Raw genomic sequence first — 23639 nt, 5'->3', positions numbered from 1 at the left:
TGAAGAAATGTCTGTCTGTGAAGAAATGTCTGTCTGTGAAGAAATGTCTGTCTGTGAGAGATGTCTGTCTGTGAAGAAATGTCTTTCTGTGAAGAAATGTCTGTCTGTGAAGAAATGTCTGTCTGTAGAATGTCTGTCTGTGAAGAAATGTCTGTCTGTGATCCATTTAAATGTCTGTCTGTGATTAAATGTCTGTCTTTATTAAATGTCTGTCTGTGATAAATGTGTGTAAAGTGACTAGTGATCCATTTATTAAAGTGGCTAGTGATCCATTTATTAAAGTGACTAGTGATCCATTTATTAAAGTGACTAGTGATCCATTTATTAAAGTGACTAGTGATCCATTTATTAAAGTGACTAGTGATCCATTTATTAAAGTGACTAGTGATCCATTTATTAAAGTGACTAGTGATCCATTTATTAAAGTGGTCAGTGATCCATTTATTAAAGTGACTAGTGATCCATTTATTAAAGTGACTAGTGATCCATTTATTAAAGTGACTAGTGATCCATTTATTAAAGTGGCCAGTGATCCATTTACTAAAGTGACTAGTGATCCATTTATTAAAGTGGCCAGTGATCCATTTATTAAAGTGACTAGTGATCCATTTATTAAAGTGACTAGTGATCCATTTATTAAATATTGCCAGTGATCCATTTATTAAAGTGACTAGTGATCCATTTATTAAAGTGGTCCCGCGATCCATTTATTAAAGTGGCCAGTGATCCATTTATTAAAAGTGGTCAGTGATCCATTTATTAAAGTGGTCAGCGATCCATTTATTAAAGTGGCCAGTGATCCATTTATTAAAGTGACTAGTGATCCATTTATTAAAGTGGTCAGCGATCCATTTATTAAAGTGGCCAGTGATTTTATCTCAACATAGTGCCTCTTGATTAGTGGTGGCTGTTTAACAGTCTGATGGTAAAGGGGCCAGTGATCTGTATCTCAGGCATAGAGCCTCTCTGAGTTAGTGGTGGCTGTTTAACAGTCTGATGGTATAGGGGTAGTGTAGTCTGTATGTAGGCAGCAGCCTCTCTGAGTTAGTGGTGGCTGTTTAACAGTCTGATGGCCTTGAGATAGAAGCTGTTCTTCAGTCTCAGCTTTGAAGCACCGGTACTGACCTCACCTTCTGGACGACAGCATCACTGTTGAACGTATTGTTTAGGATTAAAACCCAAAGCCAATGTTTATCGAATCTCAGACTTCTCCTTAACCGTCAATACATTCAATCTTCCCCATGTTCACAGGCCAGAAACAGTTTTCCTAACGCGAAAGTAAAACTCATTCTGCAAACGATGTTATCCTGTAACAAACCATTTACAACCATTAAAACGATGGATATTCTTGTAGAGACTGTATGTGTAATCCCTTCTCTCGGCCCATTCAGGATCAGTGTGAGCTGGTAGGAGTTAACTAGGCAGAGGGAAGACAGGGAAACAACAGCACCCTGAAATGCCACGCAGGCACACAGAGATGTAAACATAGCCAGTCTGCACAGGGTAGAAATAGCTCCCGCTCTCTTTTCTCCTTTCCTTCTTTCCTTCTTTCCTTCCTTCCTTTCTTTTTTTTCTTCCTTCCTTCCTTCCTTCCTTCCTTCCTTCCTTCCTTCCTTCCTTCCTTCCTTCCTTCCTTCCTTCCTTTCTTTCTTTTTTTCTTTCTTCCTTTCTTTCTTTCTTTCTTCCTCTCTGTCTCCCTCTATCTTATTTGGCATCTCTCTCCCTTTTGTTCTCCGTCTCTCTCTCCCCTCTCCACCTCTTGTTCTGTTCTGTCTCTCTCTCTCTTGTATTTGGAGGGTTGTGGAATGGGAGATTAGTTTGTGAATCTTTTCCCATGTTCGTTTCTCTCTCTCTCTTCCATGAGGAGATGTGTTAGTAAAGTCAGGTGTAAGACAATCAGGGAAGTCAGTGGAGTGGTATTGATTGGTTCTGCAGGAGCAGAGGAGGAAGACTGGTCTGATCTGATTGGTTCTGCAGCAGTAGTGGAGGAAGACTGGTCTGGTCTGAAACCCTTTTTAGATAGAACGATGGGTGAGAGAAAAAGAGAGAGAGAGTGAAAGTAGGGCTTAAGTTCTTTCTATCTAAGTTAAACATCTCTCTCTCTCTCCCTCTCTCTCCCTCCCTCTCTCTCCCTCTCCCTCCCTCCCTCCCGTCCTGGTTAGGGTTTGTCCGGGCTTGTCCGTCCTGGTTAGGGTAGGCCGTCATTGTAAATAAGAATTTGCTCTGATTCTCTGATGGTTCAGGGTTCTCTGATGGTTCAGGGCTCTGATTCGGGTTCAGGGCTCTGTTCTGAGGGCTCTGATTCTCTGATGGTTCAGGGCTCTGATTCTCTCAAGAAAACCAGCCAACACCTGCAACCCAGCAGTAAAGTCAACCAAACAACCCAGCAGTAGAGTCAACCAAACAACCCAGCAGTAAAGTCAACCAAACAACCCAGTAGTAGAGTCAACCAAACAACCCAGTAGTAGTCAACCAAACAACCCAGTAGAGTCAACCAAACAACCCAGTAGTAGTCAACCAAACAACCCAGTAGTAGTCAACCAAACAACCCAGTAGTAGGATCAACTAAACAACCCAGTAGAGTCAACCAAACAACCCAGTAGTAGTCAACCAAACAACCCAGTAGTAGAGTCAACCAAACAACCCAGTAGTAGGTCAACCAAACAACCCAGCAGTAGAGTCAACCAAACAACCCAGTAGTAGAGTCAACCAAACAACCCAGTAGTAGAGTCAACCAAACAACCCAGTAGTAGAGTCAACCAAACAACCCAGTAGTAGTCAACCAAACAACCCAGTAGTAGAGTCAACCAAACAACCCAGTAGTAGTCAACCAAACAACCCAGTAGTAGAGTCAACCAAACAACCCAGTAGTAGAGTCAACCAAACAACCCAGTAGTAGAGTCAACCAAACAACCCAGTAGAGTCAACCAAACAACCCAGTAAAGTCAACCAAACAACCCAGTAGTAGAGTCAACCAAACAACCCAGTAGTAGAGTCAACCAAACAACCCAGTAGTAGTCAACCAAACAACCCAGTAGTAGAGTCAACCAAACAACCCAGTAGTAGAGTCAACCAAACAACCCAGTAGTAGAGTCAACCAAACAACCCAGTAGTAGAGTCAACCAAACAACCCAGTAGTAGAGTCAACCAAACAACCCAGCAGTAGAGTCAACCAAACAACCCAGCAGTAGAGTCAACCAAACAACCCAGCAGTAGAGTCAACCAAACAACCCAGTAGAGTCAACCAAACAACCCTGTCTCCTCACTACTCTAACAACTCCGTCTCCTCACTACCAAACCTCCCAGTAGTAGAGTCAACCAAACAACCCAGTAGTAGAGTCAACCAAACAACCCTGTCTCCTCGCTAACAACCCTCTGTCTCCTCACTACCTAACCAACTCCGTAGTCGCTAGTCAACCTCTCCGTCAACCCACTAGTAACCTCTCTGTCTCCTCAAACAACCCAGTGTCTCCTCAACCAAACAACCCAGCAGTAGAGTCAACCAAACAACCCGTAGTAGAGTCACCAAACAACCTCAGTGTCTCCTCACTACCTAACCTCCTGTCTCCTCAACTCTAACAACCCAGCTCCTAGAGTCAACCTCTCCAACCCAGCAGTAGAGTCAACCAAACCTCTCCGTCTCCTCGCTACCAACCTGTCCGTCTCCTCGCTACTCTAACCTCTCCGTCTTCTCGCTACTCTAACCTCTCCGTCTCCTCGCTACTCTAACCTCTCTGTCTCCTCACTACTCTAACCTCTCTGTCTCCTCGCTACTCTAACCTCTCCGTCTCCTCGCTACTCTAACCTCTCCGTCTCCTCGCTACTCTAACCTCTCCGTCTTCTCACTACTCTAACCTCTCCGTCTTCTCGCTACTCTAACCTTTCCGTCTCCTCGCTACCTAACCTCTCCGTCTTCTCGCTACTCTAACCTCTCTGTCTCCTCGCTACTCTAACCTCTCTGTCTCCTCACTACTCTAACCTCTCCGTCTCCTCTCGCTACTCTAACCTCTCTGACTCCTCACTACTCTAACCTCTCCGTCTTCTCGCTACTCTAACCTCTCCGTCTCCTCGCTACTCTAACCTCTCTGTCTCCTCGCTACTCTAACCTCTCTGTCTCCTCACTACTCTAACCTCTCCGTCTTCTCGCTCTCTAACCTCTCTGACTCCTCACTACTCTAACCTCTCCGTCTTCTCGCTACTCTAACCTCTCCGTCTCCTCGCTACTCTAACCTTTCCGTCTCCTCGCTACTCTAACCTTTCCGTCTCCTCGCTACTCTAACCTCTCTGTCTCCTCACTACTCTAACCTCTCTGTCTCCTCACTACTCTAACCTCTCTGTCTCCTCACTACTTAAGAAGGCAGCAGTATGTTTATCTTAGAACCATTACAGATCTGTGTCTCAAAATGGCACCCTATTCCCTATGTAGTGCACTACTTCAGACCAGGGCCTTATGGGCTCTAGTGCACTATAGGGAATAGGGTGCCAAGTGGGGTGCTGCACCAGGCCAGTCCAGATTATCTCCTTCCGTATGGACTACCTGCGGTGAGATACACCAGGGAGTAGCCAATCCAGGGTTAGCTCTCTGAGATGGCGAAGACCGGAAAGTCTGCCGAGCAGATGGTCACTAAAAATACACACACACACATATGCAAATTCAATTGGCGTGTTCCTCAAACATTGAGCGTGTGGTGAGAGACCAATGATACTCACACGCCAAGAGAGACTGGTGATGGAACAGAGAGATACCAAGAGAGACTAGTGATGGAACAGAGAGATACCTGGTGACTAGTGATGGAACAGAGAGATACCAAGAGAGACTAGTGATGGAACAGAGAGATACCAAGAGAGACTAGTGATGGAACAGAGAGATACCTGGTGACTAGTGATGGAACAGAGAGATACCTGGAGAGACTAGTGATGGAACAGAGAGATACCTGTGATGACTAGTGATGGAACAGAGAGATACCTAGAGAGACTAGTGATGGAACAGAGAGACTAGTGATGGAACCCTAGAGAGACTAGTGATGGAACAGGCTAGTGATGGAACAGAGACTAGTGATAACAGAGAGATACCTATGGAACAGAGAGATACCTCGAGACTAGTGATGGAACAGAGAGATACCTAGACAGGCTAGTGATGGAACAGAGAGATACCTAGACAGACTAGTGATGGAACAAAGAGATACCTAGACAGACTAGTGATGGAACAGAGAGATACCTAGACAGGCTAGTGATGGAACATAGAGATACCTAGACAAGCTAGTGATGGAACAGAGAGATACCTAGAGACTAGTGATGGAACAGAGAGATACCTAGACAGACTAGTGATGGAACATAGTGATACCAAGCGAAATTGGTGATGGAACAGAGTGCATATCATTGTCATACCTCCAAACAAATACTAGAGAGACAGAGAGAGAGAGAGACAGAGAGAGAGAGAGAGAGAGAGAGAGAGAGAGAGAGAGAGCTTGCTTTGCATTGCTTTGGCAATGTTAACATATGTTTCCCATGCCAATAAAGCCCCTTGAATTCAAATTGAATTGAGAGAGAGAGAGAGAGAGAGAGAGAGAGAGAGAGAGAGAAGGAGAGAAAGAGAGAGAGATATGGAGAGAAGGAAAAAGGAGTGAGAGAAAGAGATATGGAGAGAAGGAGAGAATGAAGAGAGAGAGAGAGAGAGAGAGAGAGGAGAGATATGGAGAGAAGGAGAGAATGAAACGAGAGAGAGAGAGAGGAGAGATATGGAGAGAAGGAGAGAATGAAGAGAGAGAGAGAGAGAGGAGAGATATGGAGAGAAGGAGAGAATGACAAGAGAGAGAGAGAGGAGAGATATGGAGAGAATGACAAGAGAGAGAGAGAGAGAGAGGAGAGATATGGAGAGAATGAGAGAGATATGGTGAGGATAGCAGGAAAAGAGAGAGAGAGAGAGATATGGAGAAGGAGAGAGATAGATATGGAGAGGAGAGAGAGATGGAGAGAAGGACAGAGAGATAGACTAAGAGGTCAGGAAAGGCCAGAGAGAACGAGGGAGGAGAACGAGGGGAGGAGAACGAGAGGGAGGAGAACGAGGGAGGAGAACGAGAGGGAGGAGAACGAGAGGGAGGAGAACGAGAGGGAGCAGGAAGTGATCTGGTATTGGGTGGAATTAAAGACCAGAAAGGGGAGTCAGTCTGGTCTGATTAACTCTCAGGATGTTACAGGGCTCTAATGATTGTATTAATGTAATGTGTTGCCAGTCACTGTTATACAGGTCCTGTTGCCAGTCACTGTTATACAGGTCCTGTTGCCAGTCACTGTTATACAGGTCCTGTTGCCAGTCACTGTTATACAGGTCCTGTTGCCAGTCACTGTTATACAGGTCCTGTTGCCAGTCACTGTTATACAGGTCCTGTTGCCAGTCACTGTTATACAGGTCCTGTTGCCAGTCACTGTTATACAGGTCCTGTTGCCAGTCACTGTTATACAGGTCCTGTTGCCAGTCACTGACCAGAAAGCAGTCACACCACTGTGTAGGGTGCCTCTGTGTGTGAGCATATAACAAGGTCTACCAAGAGGTCCGAGTCTTTATGGCACAGGGGGCACTTGGCTTGTAACTGCAGGGTTGCTGGTTCCAGACCAAATCCCAACCAAGAGCCCAGCTGACCCCTCAGTCACAAATCCCTGTTTGATTTATGGGATATATGTGGTTGTTGAGGAAATGGATAACATATATATATATATATTGAAACAAGATCTCAAGACATCAGTCAGGAAGTTAAAGCTTGGTCGCAAATGGGTCTTCCAAATGGACAATGACCCCAAGCATACTTCCAAAGTTGTGGCAAAATGGCTTAAGAACAGCAAAGTCAAGGTATTGGAGTGGCCATCACCAAGCCCTGACCTCAATCCCATAGAACATTTGTGGACTGAACTGAAAAGGCCTGTGCGAGCAAGGAGGCCTACAAACCTGACTCAGTTACACCAGCTCTGTCAGGAGGAATGGACCAAAATTTGTAAATGACAAGACATTTGTGGACATTTGTGGTTGAAAAACAAGTTTTAATGACTCCAACCTAAGTGTATGTAAACTTCAACTGTATATATGTTATCCTTCTCAACAGCACCATACATAGATTTTACCATGATGTCAAGCAAAGAGGCACTGAGTTTGAAGGTAGACCTCGAAATACATCCACAGGTACACTTGTGGAGTTGTTGAAAAACGAGTTAATGACTCCAACCTAAGTGTATGTAAACTTCCAACTTCAAAAGTATATACAGTGGGGCAAAAAAGTATTTAGTCAGCCACCAATTGTGCAAGTTCTCCCACTTAAAAAGATGAGAGAGGCCTGTAATTTTCATCATAGGTACACTTCAACTATGACAGACAAAATGAGAAGAAAAAAAATCCAGAAAATCACATTATAGGATTTTTAATGAATTTATTTGTAAATTAACTGTATATATAGAGAGATGTTGGATAACGCAATCTCTTGGTGATCAATACATTGTTATTAAACTCTCTCTCTCTCTCTCTGTCTCTCTCTGTCTCTCTCTGTCTCTCTCTGTCTCTCTGTCTCTCTCTCTCTCTCTCTCTCTGTCTCTAGCTGGTCCTAAGGGTCAGGATGAGCAGAAGAGGTTGACAGTTCACTACACAGCCTCCTCCTCACACTACCAGGAGAATGTGTTCATCGAGGGCAGTCGCCCTCAGTACCTAGAGGATCTGCACACTGAGGCACGGGAGGGGTTAAAGATACTGCAACAAGAAGGTAGTGACACTACACACTACACACTGCACACTACACACTGCACACTACACACTGAGGCACGGGAGGGGTTACAGATACTACAACAAGAAGGTAGTGACACTACACACTACACACTACACACTACGCACTGAGGCACGGGAGGGGTTACAGATACTACAACAGCAGGGGCAGCATTACACACTCTAAACAGTAACAATATAAGATACAGTTCATTTTGAAAGTATTCATGCCCCTACTTCCACATTTTGTTACGTTACAGCCTTGATTGATGAAATAAAAATGTGTCCTTATCAATGTACACACAATACCCCATAATGACATCACAATACCCCATAATGACATCACAATACCCCATAATGACATCACAATACCCCATAATGACATCACAATACCCCATAATGAAACCACAATACCCCATAATGACATCACAATACCCCATAATGACATCACAATACCCCATAATGAAACCACAAAACCCCATAATGAGAAACTTTAAGCAAATATTATTAAATATTAAAGATTTTTTTTTAAACCATATCATATTTACATAAGTATTCAGACCCTTTACTTAGTACTTTGTTGAAAGCACCTTCGGCAGCGATTACAGCCTGGAGTCTTCTTGGGTATGATACTTGGCACACCTGTTTTGGGGGAGTTTCTCCCATTGTTCTTTGCAGATCCTCTCAAACTCTGTCAGGTTGGATAGGAAGCGTCGCTGCACAGTTATTTTCAGGTCTCTCCAGAGATGTTAGATCGGGTTCAAGTCCGGGCTCTGGCTGGGCCACTCAAGGACATTCAGAGACTTGTCCCGAAGCCACACCTGCGTTGTCTTGGCTGTGTGTTTAGGGTCGTTGTCCTACAGGAATGTGAACCTTCACCCCAGTCTGAGGTCCTTCGGCCCAGTCTGAGGTCCTGGTTTTCACCAAGGATCTCTCTGTACTTTGCTCCGTTCATCTTTCCCACGACCCTGACTAGTCTCCCAGTCCCAGCCACTGAAAAACATCCCCACAGCATGATGCTGCCACCACCATGCTTCACCGTAGGGATGGTGCCAGGTTTCATCCAGACGTGACGCTTGGCATTCAGGCCAAAGAGTTCAATCATGGTTTCATCAGACCAGAGAATCTTGTTTCTCGTCATCTGAGAGTCCTTTAGGTGCCTTTTGGCAAACTCCAAGCGGGCTGTCATGTGCCTTTTACTGAGGAGTGGCTTCAATATGGTCATTCTACCATAAAGGCCTGATTGGTAGAGTGCTACAGAGATGGCTGTCCTTCTGGAAGGTTCTCTCATCTCCACAGAGTAACTCTGGAGCTCTGTCAGAGTGACCATCAGGTTCTCAGTCACCTCCCTGACCAAGGCCCTTCTCCCCCGATTGATCAGTTTGACCGGGCGGACAGTTCTAGGAAGAGTCTTGGTGGTTCCGAACTTCTTCCATTTAAGAATGATGGAGGCCACTGCGTTCTTGGGGACCTTCAATGCTGCAGAAATGTTTTGGCACCCTTCCCCAGATCTGTGCCTCAACACAATCCTGTTCTGGAGCTCTACGGACAGTTCTTTCGACCTCATGGCTTGTTTTTTGTTCTGACATGCACTGTCAACTGTGGAACATTTATACAGACAGGTGTGTGCCTTTCCAAATCATGTCCAATCAATTGTATTTACCACAGGTGGACTCCAATCAAGTTGTAGAAACATCTCAATGATGATCAATGGAAACAGGATGCACCAGAGCTCAAGTCTCATAGCAAAGGGTCTGAATAATTATGTAAATAAAAGGGTGTGAATAATTGTGTAAATAAAAGGGGGGCGAATAATTATGTAAATAAGGGGGCGTGCATAATTATGCAAATAAAAGGGTGTGTGTGTGTGTGATTATGTAAATACAGGTATTAAATGTAAATGTGGTATTTCTGTTTTTTTTTTTGCTTGTCATTATGGGTGTCACGCCTGCTCCCGCGTCTCCTTCATTATGCACACCGGTCACCATCATTACACCATCACTGGTCATGCCCAAAGCCAACACCTCCTTTGGCTGCCTTTCCTTCCAGTTCTCTGCTGCCACTGACTGGAACTAATTGCAAAAATCACTGAAGCTGGAGACTTTTATTTCCCTCACTAACTTTAAACGTCAGCTATCTGAGCAGCTAACCGATCGCTGCAGCTGTACATAGCCCATCTGTAAATAGCCCACCCAATCTACCTACCTCATCCCCATACTGTTTTTATTTACCTTTTTGCACACCAGTATCACTACTTATACATCATCATCATCTGCTCATCTATCACTCCAGTGTTAATCTGCTAAATTGTAATTACTTTGCTATTATGGCCTATTTATTGCAATACCTCCTCACGCCATTTGCAAACACTGTATATAGACTTTAATATTTCTCTATTGTGTTATTGACTGTATGTTTGTTTATTCCATGTGTAACTCTGTGTTGTTGTTTGTGTAGAACTGCTTTGCTTTATCTTGGGCCAGGTCCTGGTTAAATAAAGGCAATTGTAAATGATAACTGGTTCTCAACTGGCCTACCTGGTTAAATAAAGGTGTTCTCAACTGGCCTACCTGGTTAAATAAAGGTGTTCTCAACTAGCCTACCTGGTTAAATAAAGGTGTTCTCAACTAGCCTACCTGCTTAAATAAAGGTGTTCTCAACTAGCCTAACCTGGTTAAATAAAGGTGTTCTCAAAATAAAGGTGTTCTCAACTGGCCTACCTGGTTAAATAAAGGTGTTCTCAACTAGGCTACCTGGTTAAATAAAGGTGAAATAAAAAAATGAATCAAATAAAAATAAAACAGAGCTATTTTAGACTCACCTGGACTCTCATAACCTTGTTGTTTACCCCCCCTCTATATCTGTGTGCGCCTCAGTTTGTTCCCTGTGTCAGAATTATTGTCGTTATTGTAACGGCATTCTTTGTTTGTCAAAAGAGAGTCGGACCGAAATGCAGCGTGGTGGTTACTCATGATCTTTAATGAAGGATTGCGATATACATGAAATAACTAAAAACTACCAACGGAACGTGAAACCTAATTACAGCCTATGTGGTGAACACTTCACAGAGACAGGAACAATCACCCACAAAATACAAAGCGAAACCAGGCTACCTAAATACGGTTCCCAATCAGAGACAACGAGAATCACCTGACTGATTGAGAACCGCCTCAGGCAGCCAAGTCCATACAACACCCCTACTCAGCCGCAATCCCAATAATAGATCCTGGCTGGCTGGCGGATCTGGAAGATTCTGGTTGACTAGCAGATCTGGAAGATTCTGGTTGACTGGCAGATCTGGAAGAGACTGGTTGACTGGCAGATCTGGAAGAGACTGGTTGACTGGCAGATCTGGAAGAATCTGGTTGACTGGCAGATCTAGAAGATCATGGCAGACTGGCAGATCTAGAAGATCATGGCAGACTGGCGGATCTAGCTGCTCTATGCAGACTGACAGCTCTGGCTGCTCCATGCAGACTGGCAGCTCCTTGCAGACTGGCAGCTCCTTGCAGACTGGCAGCTCCTTGCAGACTGGCAGCTCTGGCTGCTCCATGCAGGCTGACAGCTCCTTGCAGACTGGCAGCTCCTTGCAGACTGGCAGCTCTGGCTGCTTCATGCAGACTGGCAGCTCTGGCTGCTTCATACAGACTGACAGCACAGGCTGCTCCGAACAGGCAGGAGGCTCCGGCAGCGCTGTAGAGGAGGAAGGCTCTGATAGCGCTGAACAGGCAGGAGACTCCGGCAGCGCTGTAGAGGAGGAAGGCTCTGATAGCGCTGAACAGGCAGGAGACTCTGACAGCGCAGGAGGGAAGGAAGGCTCTGATAGCGCTGAACAGGCGGGAGACTCCGACAGCACAGGAGAGGCGAGGCGCACTGTAGGCCTGATGTGTGGTGCTGGCACTGGCGATACTGGATCGAGGACACGCACAGGAAGCCTGGTGCGGGGAGCTGCTACCGGAGGACTGGTGTGTGGAGGTGGCTCTGGATAGACCGGACCGTGCAGGCGCACTGGAGCTCTTGAGCACCGAGCCTGCCCAACCTTACCTGGCTCGATGCCCACTATAGCCCGGCCAATACGAAGGGCTGGTATGAACCGCACCGGGCTATGCACCCGCACTGGAAACACTGTGCGCTCCATAGCATAACACGGTGCCTGCCCAGTCTCACTAGCCCCCCGGTAAGCACAGGGAGTTTGCGCAGGTCTCCTACCTGGCATAGCCATACTCCCTGTAAGCCTCCCCCAATAAGTTTTTGGGGCTGACTCTCAGGCTTCCATCCGCGTCGCCGTGCTGCCTCCTCATACCAGCGCCTCTCCGCTTTAACCGCATCTATTTCTTCCTTGGGACGGCGATATTCTCCAGGCTGAGCCCAGGGTCCTTTTCCGTCTAATATCTCCTCCCAAGTCCAGAAGTCCTTTGATCGCTGCTCCTCACGATTAACAGGGAGAGTTGGCTCAGGTCTGACTCCTGACTCAGCCACTTTCCCTCTGAGCCCCCGCCCAATAAATTTTGGGGGTTGCTTTTCGGGCTTCCTTGCCAACCGTGTTCCCTCGTATCGTCGGCTCCTATCATCTGCTGCATCTGCTCTCCTAAGTGCCTCCACCTGTTCCCATGGGAGGCGATCTCTTCCGGCCAGTATCAAGTGTAACAACCTTTGCCATACAACACGTCTTCCCATGTCCATTCTCCGAATAATTCATCCTCCTTTCGCTGCTCATGCTGTCGCTGCCTGTTACCATGCCACTCGGTCCGTGTGTGGTGGGTGATTCTGTAACGGCGTTCTTCGTTTGTCGAAAGAGAGTCGGACCGAAATGCAGCGTGGTGGTTACTCATGTCTTTAATGAACAAAGATCGTGATACATGAAATAACTTATACATATACAAAAACAACAAACGGAACGAGAAACCTATTACAGCCTATCTGGTGAAACTACACAAAGACAGGAACAATCACCCACAAAATACAAAGTGAAACCCAGGCTACCTAAAGACGGTTCCCAATCAGAGACAACGAGAATCACCTGACTCTGATTGAGAACCGCCTCAGGCAGCCAAGCCTATGCAACACCACTACTCAGCCGCAATCCCAATAACTATAAAACCCCAATACGAAAAACCACAAAATAAACCCATGTCACACCCTGGCCTGACCAAATATATAACGAAACACAAAACACTATGACCAAGGCGTGACAGTTATGTCGTTTTGTTCCCCCTGTTCAGATGATGTTCTTGTTTTGGTTTGATGTCCGTTTTCCCAGGTAAATGTTAACTCCCTGTATTTGCTTCACATCTCTAGCGTTGCTCCTCCCCTCCACTGGGGTATCGTGTGTAGATAATCCATTTTTTAATCAATTTTACAATTAAGCTGCAACGTAAACAAAATGTGGAAAAAGAGTGAAAGGGGTCTGAATATTTTCCGAACGCCCTGTATGTTCTCACTACTCTCTACAAGAGGGTAGTGAGTACTCACAAGAGGGTGAGTACTACAGGAGGGTGAGTACTAGAGGAGGGTGAGTACTACAGGAGGGTGAGTACTACAGGAGGGTGAGTACTACACACTCTAAACACTATACGATATGAAGATTTGTACTCAGACCATATTCACAGGGGTTCAACTCCAGATGGTTAAATGTCGCTGTTGGAACTACCATGTATGGGTTTATCTGTGATTGAATAACCTTTTTTTATGATTCTCCATCAGAATATAATAATGGAGTGGGCTTTCAGGATGACCAGAGTGGCGTCGTAAGTAGTGGTTCATTTAAAGCAAATCTTATGTGACTAAGAGAGCGGAGCAGAGACAACAGCTTCTGCACAGAGACACAGAGACGGAGTACCTTGTTTCCCTAACACCCACTCCTGTAATCCCTCTCTGCAGTCAGGACAGGATGTCAGCTCCAACCACTGGGATGGATGTCAGGAGTCCGGAAGCACCGCCGGGAATTCTGTTACTGCGGCGACCTCCGCTGTATCGTCAGCCATGTCCACGAGACCCGTGATCACGCGCCAAGGTAAAGGACAAGATCGTTTTTTGTGTCTGCGTGTGTGTGTGTGTGTGTGTGTGTGTGTGTGTGTGTGTGTGTGTGTGTGTGTGTGTGTGTGTGTGTGTGTGTGTGTGTGTGTGTGTGTGTGTGTGTGTGTGTGCTCTACTGGGTCTCTTCTGGGTCTCTTCTGTCTACTGGGTCTCTTCTGTCTCTACTGGGTCTCTACTGTCTCTCTGTTGGGTCTCTACTGGGTCTATTAAGTCTCTACTGGGTCTATTAAGTCTCTACTGGGTCTCTTCTGTCTCTACTGGGTCTCTTCTGTCTCTACTGGGTCTCTTCTGTCTCTACTGGGTCTCTTCTGTCTCTACTGGGTCTCATCTGTCTCTACTGGGTCTCATCTGTCTCTACTGGGTCTCTTCTGTCTCTACTGGGTCTCTTCTGTCTCTACTGGGTCTCTTCTGTCTCTACTGGGTCTCTTCTGTCTCTACTGGGTCTCTTCTGTCTCTACTGGGTCTCTTCTGTCTCTACTGGGTCTCTTCTGTCTCTACTGGGTCTCTTCTGTCTCTACTGGGTCTCTTCTGTCTCTACTGGGTTTGTACTGTCTCTCTGTCGAGTCTCTACTGGGTCTCTTCTGTCTCTACTGGGTTTGTATTGTCTCTCTGTTGAGTCTCTACTGGGTCTCTTCTGTCTCTACTGGGTCTCTTCTGTTTCTACTGGGTCTCTTCTGTCTCTACTGGGTCTCTTCTGTCTCTCCCGGGACTCTTCTGTCTCTACTGAGTCTCTTCTGTCTCTCTACTGTCTCTACTGGGTCTCTACTGGGTCTCTTCTGGGTCTCTACCAGGTCTCTTCTATCTCTACTGGGTCTCTTCTATCTCTACTGGGTCTCTACTGTCTACTGGGTCTCTTCTCGGTCTCTACTGGGTCTCTACTGGGTCTCTTCTGGGTCTCTACCGGGTCTCTTCTATCTCTACTGGGTCTCCTCTGGGTCTCTACTGGGTCTCTTCTGGGTCTCTACTGAGTCTCTTCTGGGTCTCTACTGAGTCTCTACTGAGTCTCCTATCTCTACTGGGTCTCTACTGTCTACTGGGTCTCTACTGGGTCTATATAATAATAATAATAATATATGCCATTTAGCAGACGCTTTTATCCAAAGCGACTTACAGTCATGTGTGCATACATTCTACTGGGTCTCTACTGGGTCTCTACTGGGTCTCTACTGTCTACTGTGGTTAGATTCTGTTTAGACCTGTCGACAAAACCAGAAATTCTCATTACACACAAAGAATAGTCAAAGCACACACACACACACACACACACACACACACACACACACACACACACACACACACACACACACACACACACACACACACACACACACACACACACACACACACACACACACACACACACACACACACACACACACACACACACACACACACACACACACACAGAGAGAGAGAGAGAGAGAGACCTGTAGTTTGTTACTGTCTTGGAATGTCTCTACCATCCAAATAGTGCTCTGCCTCTTCCTGGTATGTCCCAGCTTGGGGGCAAGGCTCTGAATCCCATAATACCCACTGATTCCCTCTCACTGAATCTCATTGTAATTTTACAACCAGACCCTCTGAGTTCCTGAAGCCTAAACCGTTCCAACTAGGGCTGGCAAAATGACCATATAACCATGTTAGCGACAGCTACGAAAACGAAGAAGGCCGCGAGAATAAAAAATAACAGTCATAACTGTTGACTGAAGACGGGACGGTCAGCCGTTTCTGTGGTAACACAGCCTCTTAAATGAACAGGATGAAACTTCGCTCCTAAACGACCGTCCCGTCAGCAGAAGCACAAACAAATGTAATCTACGGCAGCACCGGGTTAGGAGAGGAAACAATATGTCTTCTTTGTTGTGGTTTTGCTATTTTCGAACGCTTATTATGGAGGCCGTAGTCATTTGGTTGGCCAATTACCATTCATCCAAAATCCCATGACCGTCACAGCCCTAAATCCAACACATTTCTGTCCTTCTCTTTGAAAAATCTTCTCCCAAACACTATTCCAATCGTTCACTATTGAATCCGACTGTGATTCTCAATATCGTATATAATATATTAACTCTCCTCCCTCTTCATCTCTCCTTTCATCCCTTTCGAAATCAAATCAAACTTTTAAAGTGCATTTAAACCCGCATCACATCTTTACTCATAAATCCACTTGTCTTATCTTTCATCCTCCTCTAAACCCTCTTCCCTCAGGCTCCACGTTCAAGCCTCTGAACCCAGTGAAAAGACTAGAGAAGAAGAAGAACAGGAGCAGGAGGACAACCATCATGGGCATACCCCAGCAGGTCCAGAGAGAGCTGGGTACGTATGTAGTGGATGGATTGCACTGAGCTTCACTTTACGAAGTCCCCGCGAACCAACAACGTGCCAGGGTTAGTGGTTTCACTGAATAAAATGGGATCTATACTGAACGAATAGCCTTAGCCACCTTGTCATTGAAGAAGTAAAATCAACGGTACGATCTTTTGTCATATTCAAATGAGGTGATGCGATGTTTTCCCATCGTTCTCCTTCTAGACCTGCACAGTGGGTCTGCGTACCAAGTTCCTTCCAAGCTCCCGAACGGCTCTGGAGGACAAGGTAGTGACAGCCAACCAGATGTGGTTGTCATCCCCACCATCGACGGAGAGACCCCTCTAGTCAACCACGATGGAGCTAAGGTACATGTCTCAGAACTGGCGGTGAGCCTTGTTTTTACTTTTACAACCCCCAGCTGATCAAGTACATTTATTTTCTGCTTTACGTTAGTGTCATACATTTAATTACAGACTGCTACGTTCATGACAAAACATAACTTCGGTTTTATTTCCAATAAGGATTCTTTGAAACTAAGGTAGTTATTGTTTATGTTAAACAAGAATCCACTAAAATGACTATAATTACAACTAATCTCACCTAAATAGGCATCCAGAGAGGAACAGCTGTTGAGACACCACCTCCAGTCTGTTTACAGGGACGACCAGGGCTTCAGGCACCACAGGGGACTGGACTCTCGTCTCTCCTCCACCCAGAGGCCCAGATCTCTGGCCGTGCCGGGCACGACCTCCTCTTGCTCCGTTGGATTCCCCAACTTCCTCCAGGAGCCACTTGTGAGTGAACAGTGTTTTTCTCCACGTTTCTTCCATCTATACGGAAATTTTTGCCCCCACTACTGGATAAACAATGTCTGCTAAATGACACGTATTTCCCTGGGATGTTGCTAGTCATGTCACATGGTCATCTACCATCAAGCTTGTTATCTGAACCACTGAAATAAGATCCATATTCTTACAGCTCCACAGTCCTCTACATAATATGACAGCTCCACAGTCCTCTACATAATATGACAGCTCCACAGTCCTCTACATAATATGACAGCTCCACAGTCCTCTACATAATATGACAGCTCCACAGTCCTCTACATAATATGACAGCTCCACAGTCCTCTACATAATATGACAGCTCCACAGTCCTCTACATAATATGACAGCTCCACAGTCCTCTACATAATATGACAGATCCACAGTCCTCTACATAATATGACAGCTCCACAGTCCTCTACATAATATGACAGCTCCACAGTCCTCTACATAATATGACAGCTCCACAGTCCTCTACATAATATGACAGCTCCACAGTCCTCTACATAATATGACAGCTCCACAGTCCTCTACATAATATGACAGCTCCACAGTCCTCTACATAATATTACAGATCCACAGTTCTCTACATAGTAGGACAGCTCCACAGTACACTACATAGTATGACAGAGCCACAGCTCCATGTTGATCCTTGTGTTTGCCTCCTCCCAGGGTCCGGTGATGTCCATCTCTCCCCAGGCCACCTACCTGTCTAAGATCATCCCCAACGCCTACCTGCCGGCCTCTGTCGACGTCATACAGATTGACCGCAGAACCAGCCATACCAATGGAAACAATGGGAAAGGAACGGTCCACACCGTCAGCAAGAGCAGCCCGGCATCTGTGTCGTCAGTAAGCCCCGCGTCTTCGAGGAGGTCGGGTGGCGATGGTTGCTATGATGGCGGCGAAGCCCTTTCCCATGGTGACAGTAGTTTCCGTGACAATGGCTCTACGGCGACCACACGCTCAGCGACTTCGGGATCCGGCTGGAGCCACTCGCAGTCTTCCGAGATGATCAAGTCCAACTCCTCCGCCATCTCCTCCACGAAGGGGAGCTTCGGACCTGCTAACTCACAGACAGTGAGCCTCGTTGGGCAGGAGAGACTGCTGCAGCAGCCTGGTGCTGGGGACCAGGACCTGGTGAGCCTACAAAGCTCAGCTAGCTGGGTCAGCAGCACCAGTAAGGTTACTGGTACTGCAACTGCTCAGGGGGGACCTGAGTCGGATCTATCTGGGCCTGTCAGTGCTGGGGAGATGAGCGATGTTGGAGACTCTCATAGATTCTCTCGCAGTCTGTCGGTCATGAAGACCAAGCTGCCCCCGGCTCCCCCCAGGAGAACCAACTCCCTGCACCATGAGGAGATGATAAAGAGGCGACTGGTGGAGATTAAAGACCTCAGTGACTCTGTGGGTGGGGAGGTGGAGACTGCGGAGGACACAAGCTTGGTTACTATCGAGATCTCTAAAGAGCTCTACAAAGATATCACAAAGAGCTCTATCCCTGTATCCAACTCATTTGCGTTTAACTCTTTAAATGGTACAAGATCCTCCACAGCCTCTAATCCTCTGAGTCCCACACAGCCCCACCCTGGTGGTAGGCCAGGGTCCATCAGCTCTTCCCCACAGAAAGCTCCCTCAGAGGGAGATACATTTGAAAAGACCATTTCCCCCTCCAGTGGGTACTCAACGCAGAGTGGAACGCCGACGCTCTCCCTCAAGGGGATCTGCCCTTTCGCCTCGCCAGGTAAACACCAGAAGATGCCGGTCAAACCGGAACGTTCCGGTTCAAGAGCTTCCTCCTCGGCAGCCTCTATCTCGTCTTCCCTCAACTCCCTGTCTTCAGTCACCTCAGAACACGTCAATCAAGAGGCTTCAAAAAACATCCCTAGCACACCCCAGCAGGCCTCCCCACCACCTCTAAGGACAACAGAAAAGCAACCAACGGTGACCACGGTGACCCCGACCCGTTGCTCTGCATCCATGGCGATCAGAGAGCTGCTTAACATTCCGCCACCCCCCAACATCAAAGCCCCTTCCCCGCCACCCCCGGAAACCTGGGTCCACAACAGACACACCTTCGAACTGCTGTGCGGTCCTTGCCCCAACGTCAACAGGCTAGCACAGCTCCAGAGGCAACAGGAACTAAAAGATGAAGCTGACATCATTAAGCAAAAGCAGGAACCTCGAACTGAAGCTCTTTGCGAAGAGCCTCAAGGCTCAGATGAAAAGCAGGCTACCGTAGAGGAAGTCCCTTTGATAAAATCAGAAAGCAAATACATTGTTTCGAAAGAAGAAACTGAGCCTACGCTAGAGCAGGTGTCTGAGGTATCCGATTGTGTTAGTCAGGGAGTCGAGAGCACAGAAAGTCAAACGAAAGAAAAAGGAAGTTCGGCGATGATCGCAGAGAGGGTAGAAGCATGTGTAGAGGTCCAGAACCAGAACCAAAACCGGGAGCAGAGTAGTAGTAGTATTGTACAGGTCAAGGATCAAGAAGAGAGTCTGGAGACACAAGTTAGTTTAGCTACGATTCCAAAGAAGGAACCCCCTCCTGTCATGAAGAAAAGTACTCGTAGAAAAGAACCTGTAGTTCAAGTAACAACAGACATTCAAAAAATGTTGCCATTTGATGAGGTCACAGTAGAGGAGAAGGTAGAATCTCCCAGCGAGAGTGAGAAGTGTTCCCTACAGGCGGAGGTAGAGGTGGTAGCTAAGGAAGTTGAGGTTGAGGTAGTTGTTAAGGTAGTTGCTAAGGAAGTTGAGGTAGTTGCTAAGGAAGTTGAGGTAGTTGCTAAGGAGGTCGAAGGTCAGAGTGCTACTGAAAACACTACAGAGGAAAGTCCCACTAAACCAGAGGCATTTACACAGACCCTTGCCATGGAGCCTCCCAAAGTGGACAGGGTCTCTCCTCCAGCATCTCCTCCCCCTGCCCACCACCCTCCTCCACCCCCTTCTAAGACGCCTCCCTCCTTAGTGTCCACTCCCCCACCCGAGGTAGAGGAGGAGTGTGAGGAAGAGATTCCCATAGTAGAGCCCTGCTGGCCCCCTCCACCCCCACCAGAGGAGCCGGCAGATTCAGTCTTTGATGAGCCAGATGAGATGGACTTTCCACCTCCTCCCCCTCCCTTCATGACGGAGAGCTTGCCAGATGTAGTGGAGAGCTGTAACACAGTCACTGATGTCCAGGAGGCGTCCATTGTGGCTCTGGATGTGGAGGAGGTTACGGAAACTGTGAATGGAGCAACTGTGGCTTGGGCGACTGTGAATGGGGAAACTGCAGATCTGTCACCCATTCCGGCTCAAATGGAGATGAAGGAGGATAGACCTGAAGAGGTGATTCTGAATTCTAATGCTGTTCCAACTGATGAAACCGGCTCCGAGGTATCGGAATCAGCTGAGCTCCAAACAATTCCCGCAAATGAGTCAACTGTCGTTTCTCCAGTTCAGCCCAATAAGAAAGAGGCAGAGGTCAAGCAATCTGCCCAGCAGCCAATCACAATGCAGGAAGCAATAACTCAACCAACACAAACTTCTCCTCGGTCACATGAAGTCCTGGCTCTATCAGAGGATGTCCCTCCCCCACCCCAGGAGGCTCCTCCCTCACCACCAATGAAAACATCCTTGTTGCCCCCCCTCAAGTATCTCTCCTCCATCTCTTATCAGTGTCCCCTTCCCTTCCCCTGTACAATTTGAAGATCCGATGCACACTGAGCCTGCTGTGAGTGCCCCCATTCCACCCCCCGTGAATGTCCCACCTCTTCTCCCCCCTCCCATTTGAGAACCAACCCCCTGCCAGGAGACAGCTCAGCTTGGTGAACAGAGAGACCAGGAACACAGAGCATCTGTCTAGGCACAACAGTGTCCCCATTCCCAAAGAAGACGCCAACATTCCACTGGTCACACCCTCTCTGCTTCAAATGGTACGTCTCAGATCGGTCGACGTCAGTGAAGACCAGATGAAAACGCCTTCCGACAACAACAATAATTACAACAAGGGGAATCCACCTGCTCACGATCAGAGTCCAATCCCAACCCAAACCCCTGGATCCCAGAACACAACACCCCAAAAACCAATCCGGAAATCCCCATCTATAAAATCCACACCTTTGTCATTGAAGTCATCATCACCGTCGATCATCGCCCCCTCGATGCGCTTGCAGGAAGCTATCCGCATGAAGACAGCGGCCATGTCTTCCAGAGATGGTCTTCTAACGCGCTTTAGAATGCCATCCTCCACCTCATTCCCCAGTAGCAGTGGTGGTGAATATGAGACGTTATCCCCAATGTCACCAGAAGGGGGCGACATGCTAAAGTCCCCCGCTTCCACTGCTAGCTTCATCTTCTCCAGGAGCTCAAAGAAGGTCGTTATAGAAACGCCTGTCGCCTCTTCCTCCCCCGAGATGCAGGCGAGCCTTCAAAAGAACCTAGCCGCCGTGCTCATGAAGGTTTCCGACCAATCGACGGCTTCCACGGTCACTAACGGCAACGCTGGAAGAACCGGGATTCCGAGGAGGGTTCCACCACCCGTGGCTAAGAAACCAGTTCTTCCAGTGTTGCCGTTAGCGACCTTGGAGAAGACTGTTTTTTCTAGAGTGACGGGTGGTTCTCAGAGTGAGAGGAGCACTCCGTCACCAAGGGGAACAGAAGCTAACGAGGAGACAGAGACGGTGCGACCTGCGGGCCAGAAAGCACTGACAGAGGACCACAATACAGCAAGTAAGAACACCAAACACAACACCGAGAATACGATTGTTGCGACATATTATTACATATTCTTACAAATATGTACATTTTAAGTCAAATATAAGGCGTTTTTTTATTATGTTGATAGTGCATGGAATTGATCTTGCGTGGTTTTATGTTTTACTGAATTATTTCACTGAAGAATCAATACTTTTGAGACAGGCACAATGTGCTTAATTCTGTGGACGACATCAACCACAACATGTCTTTCCCCAGTCATAGACATGACAGAATGTAGCCGTTAGCATTACCACCACGCTGAAGAATGCTTAGCAATGTAGCATTGACACCCACACAGACGTTGCCCTTATAGCTGCATAGCATTGCACGGCAACTTGAGCTCACCTTGCTAATGAAAAGAAAATGACATTCCACTCACAATAGAACCCTGTCTAAATTCTGTTTCCCGAGGGAAATATTCACTACTAGCACATGGCCCAACCGACGCTAATGGTGTTACACCCACGATAAAGTAACCAATCGAATTAGCCCACAGAATACTCCTTGTTTATCATATAGTGTAACTGTACATTTGTCATAGCCTTCTGTCTGCGTCTCAGATGGCTACCTAATTCCCACCTTCTGAGTGTAACTGCTTCCTACTGTTTTCTAGGTAAAATGGAGACGTCTAGCATTGCAGAAGCACCGATGCCCTTGTGAAAAAAAGACTGCTTTGTGTGGACTGAACTTTTGTGGATTGGGACTAAGACGGAGGAACAAAGCGACAACTGCAAGACCCAGAGAGACAGAGAGAGAGACAGAGAGAGAGAGAGACAGAGAGAGAGAGAGACAGAGAGAGAGAGACAGAGAGAGAGAGAGAGAGAGAGAGACAGACAGAGAGAGAGAGAGACAGAGAGAGAGACAGAGAGAGAGACAGACAGAGAGACAGACAGAGAGAGAGACAGACAGAGAGACAGACAGAGAGACAGACAGAGAGACAGACAGAGAGACAGACAGAGAGACAGACAGAGAGACAGACAGAGAGACAGACAGACAGACAGACAGACAGACAGACAGACAGACAGACAGACAGACAGACAGACAGACAGACAGACAGACAGACAGACAGACAGACGAGAGAAAGACAGACGAGAGAAAGAGAGAGAGAGAGAGAGAGAGAGAGAGAGAGAGAGAGAGAGAGAGAGAAAGAGAGAAAGAGAGCGAGCTATGGAGAGAGCGAGATAATCAAAACAGTATTCACTTAAGAAATCAACTCAGTTAAAATATGTGAACGCTTCTCCAAAAGCCTTCATATTTAAAACAATGGGCTTGTTTTCTTTGATAATAAAGCTTCCTTTATGGAGTATCTAAACCATAGAGCTCTAGGCCTCTATTCAGTCTGTAAAGCTGAAGCGTTACAGATTCTGATAAATCAATTTAAAGGTAATTTCCGATTTGAGCCGACACGTGCAGCGTTTACCGTGAATGCAGTCTCCTCTAATTAGGAACATTGCCTTTTAATTTTTCAAATACGACGCAAAGCGATGCAGATTGAATAGAGTTTAGTCTGCTTTGGCAAACTGCGAACAGTGCCCTCTTCAGGACGAATGTTGTACTGCGGCTGGATTTTGTGAATGCAGTACAAGAAGCTGTGCTTGTCGTAGATCACCATCTAGAGGTTAGAAAAGGTAGCAGTCACTGCAGATGAGAAAGAAAGCCTAGAGGACAAATAATGTATGAAGAAAAAATACTAGAGGGAGGAGAAAAAAAATCTAATATTATTGGGACTTTCGAAGGTGTTTGAAGCTTGTGTTCTATTTTAAAATAAAATGTTTCTCTAGTATTTTTTTCTTCATTTGACATAGTCTTTTGTTGTTGTCAAACAATCACCGAATTGTCTTATTTCCAGAAGGAATGTCAGATTCTGAAATGTCCAGAATGTATCTTTAGATCTTATCAATCAATGAATCAACCAATCAATGTGTTCCTTTTTTTTTTTTTAGCTTTTTGATCAGCATAAATAAATGTTGTTTAAAAAAATTAAA

At 46.5% G+C, this 23639-nt stretch overlaps 1 protein-coding gene across 1 annotated transcript in view; it reads left to right on the top strand.

Annotated features, from left to right (window-relative positions):
- Positions 1-22514, top strand: part of LOC124012284 (uncharacterized protein KIAA1522 homolog) — a 42482-nt gene extending 19968 nt beyond the window's left edge. The window contains exons 2-10 of the mRNA XM_046325747.1: positions 7584-7745; positions 13448-13491; positions 13625-13757; positions 15989-16096; positions 16313-16455; positions 16699-16884; positions 17587-20599; positions 20659-21627; positions 22268-22514. Coding sequence (XP_046181703.1) covers positions 7584-7745; positions 13448-13491; positions 13625-13757; positions 15989-16096; positions 16313-16455; positions 16699-16884; positions 17587-20599; positions 20659-21627; positions 22268-22314 — 4805 coding nt within the window. The 3' untranslated portion in view covers positions 22315-22514. The remainder of the gene's footprint in view (positions 1-7583; positions 7746-13447; positions 13492-13624; positions 13758-15988; positions 16097-16312; positions 16456-16698; positions 16885-17586; positions 20600-20658; positions 21628-22267) is intronic.
- The last annotated feature ends 1125 nt before the right edge of the window (positions 22515-23639 follow it).

Source organism: Oncorhynchus gorbuscha, linkage group LG24 (assembly GCF_021184085.1).
Source record: "Oncorhynchus gorbuscha isolate QuinsamMale2020 ecotype Even-year linkage group LG24, OgorEven_v1.0, whole genome shotgun sequence".
Lineage (NCBI taxonomy): Eukaryota > Metazoa > Chordata > Actinopteri > Salmoniformes > Salmonidae > Oncorhynchus > Oncorhynchus gorbuscha.
The sequence above is the reverse complement of the archived record's forward strand: the minus strand, read 5'-3'. Positions and strand labels throughout refer to the sequence as shown.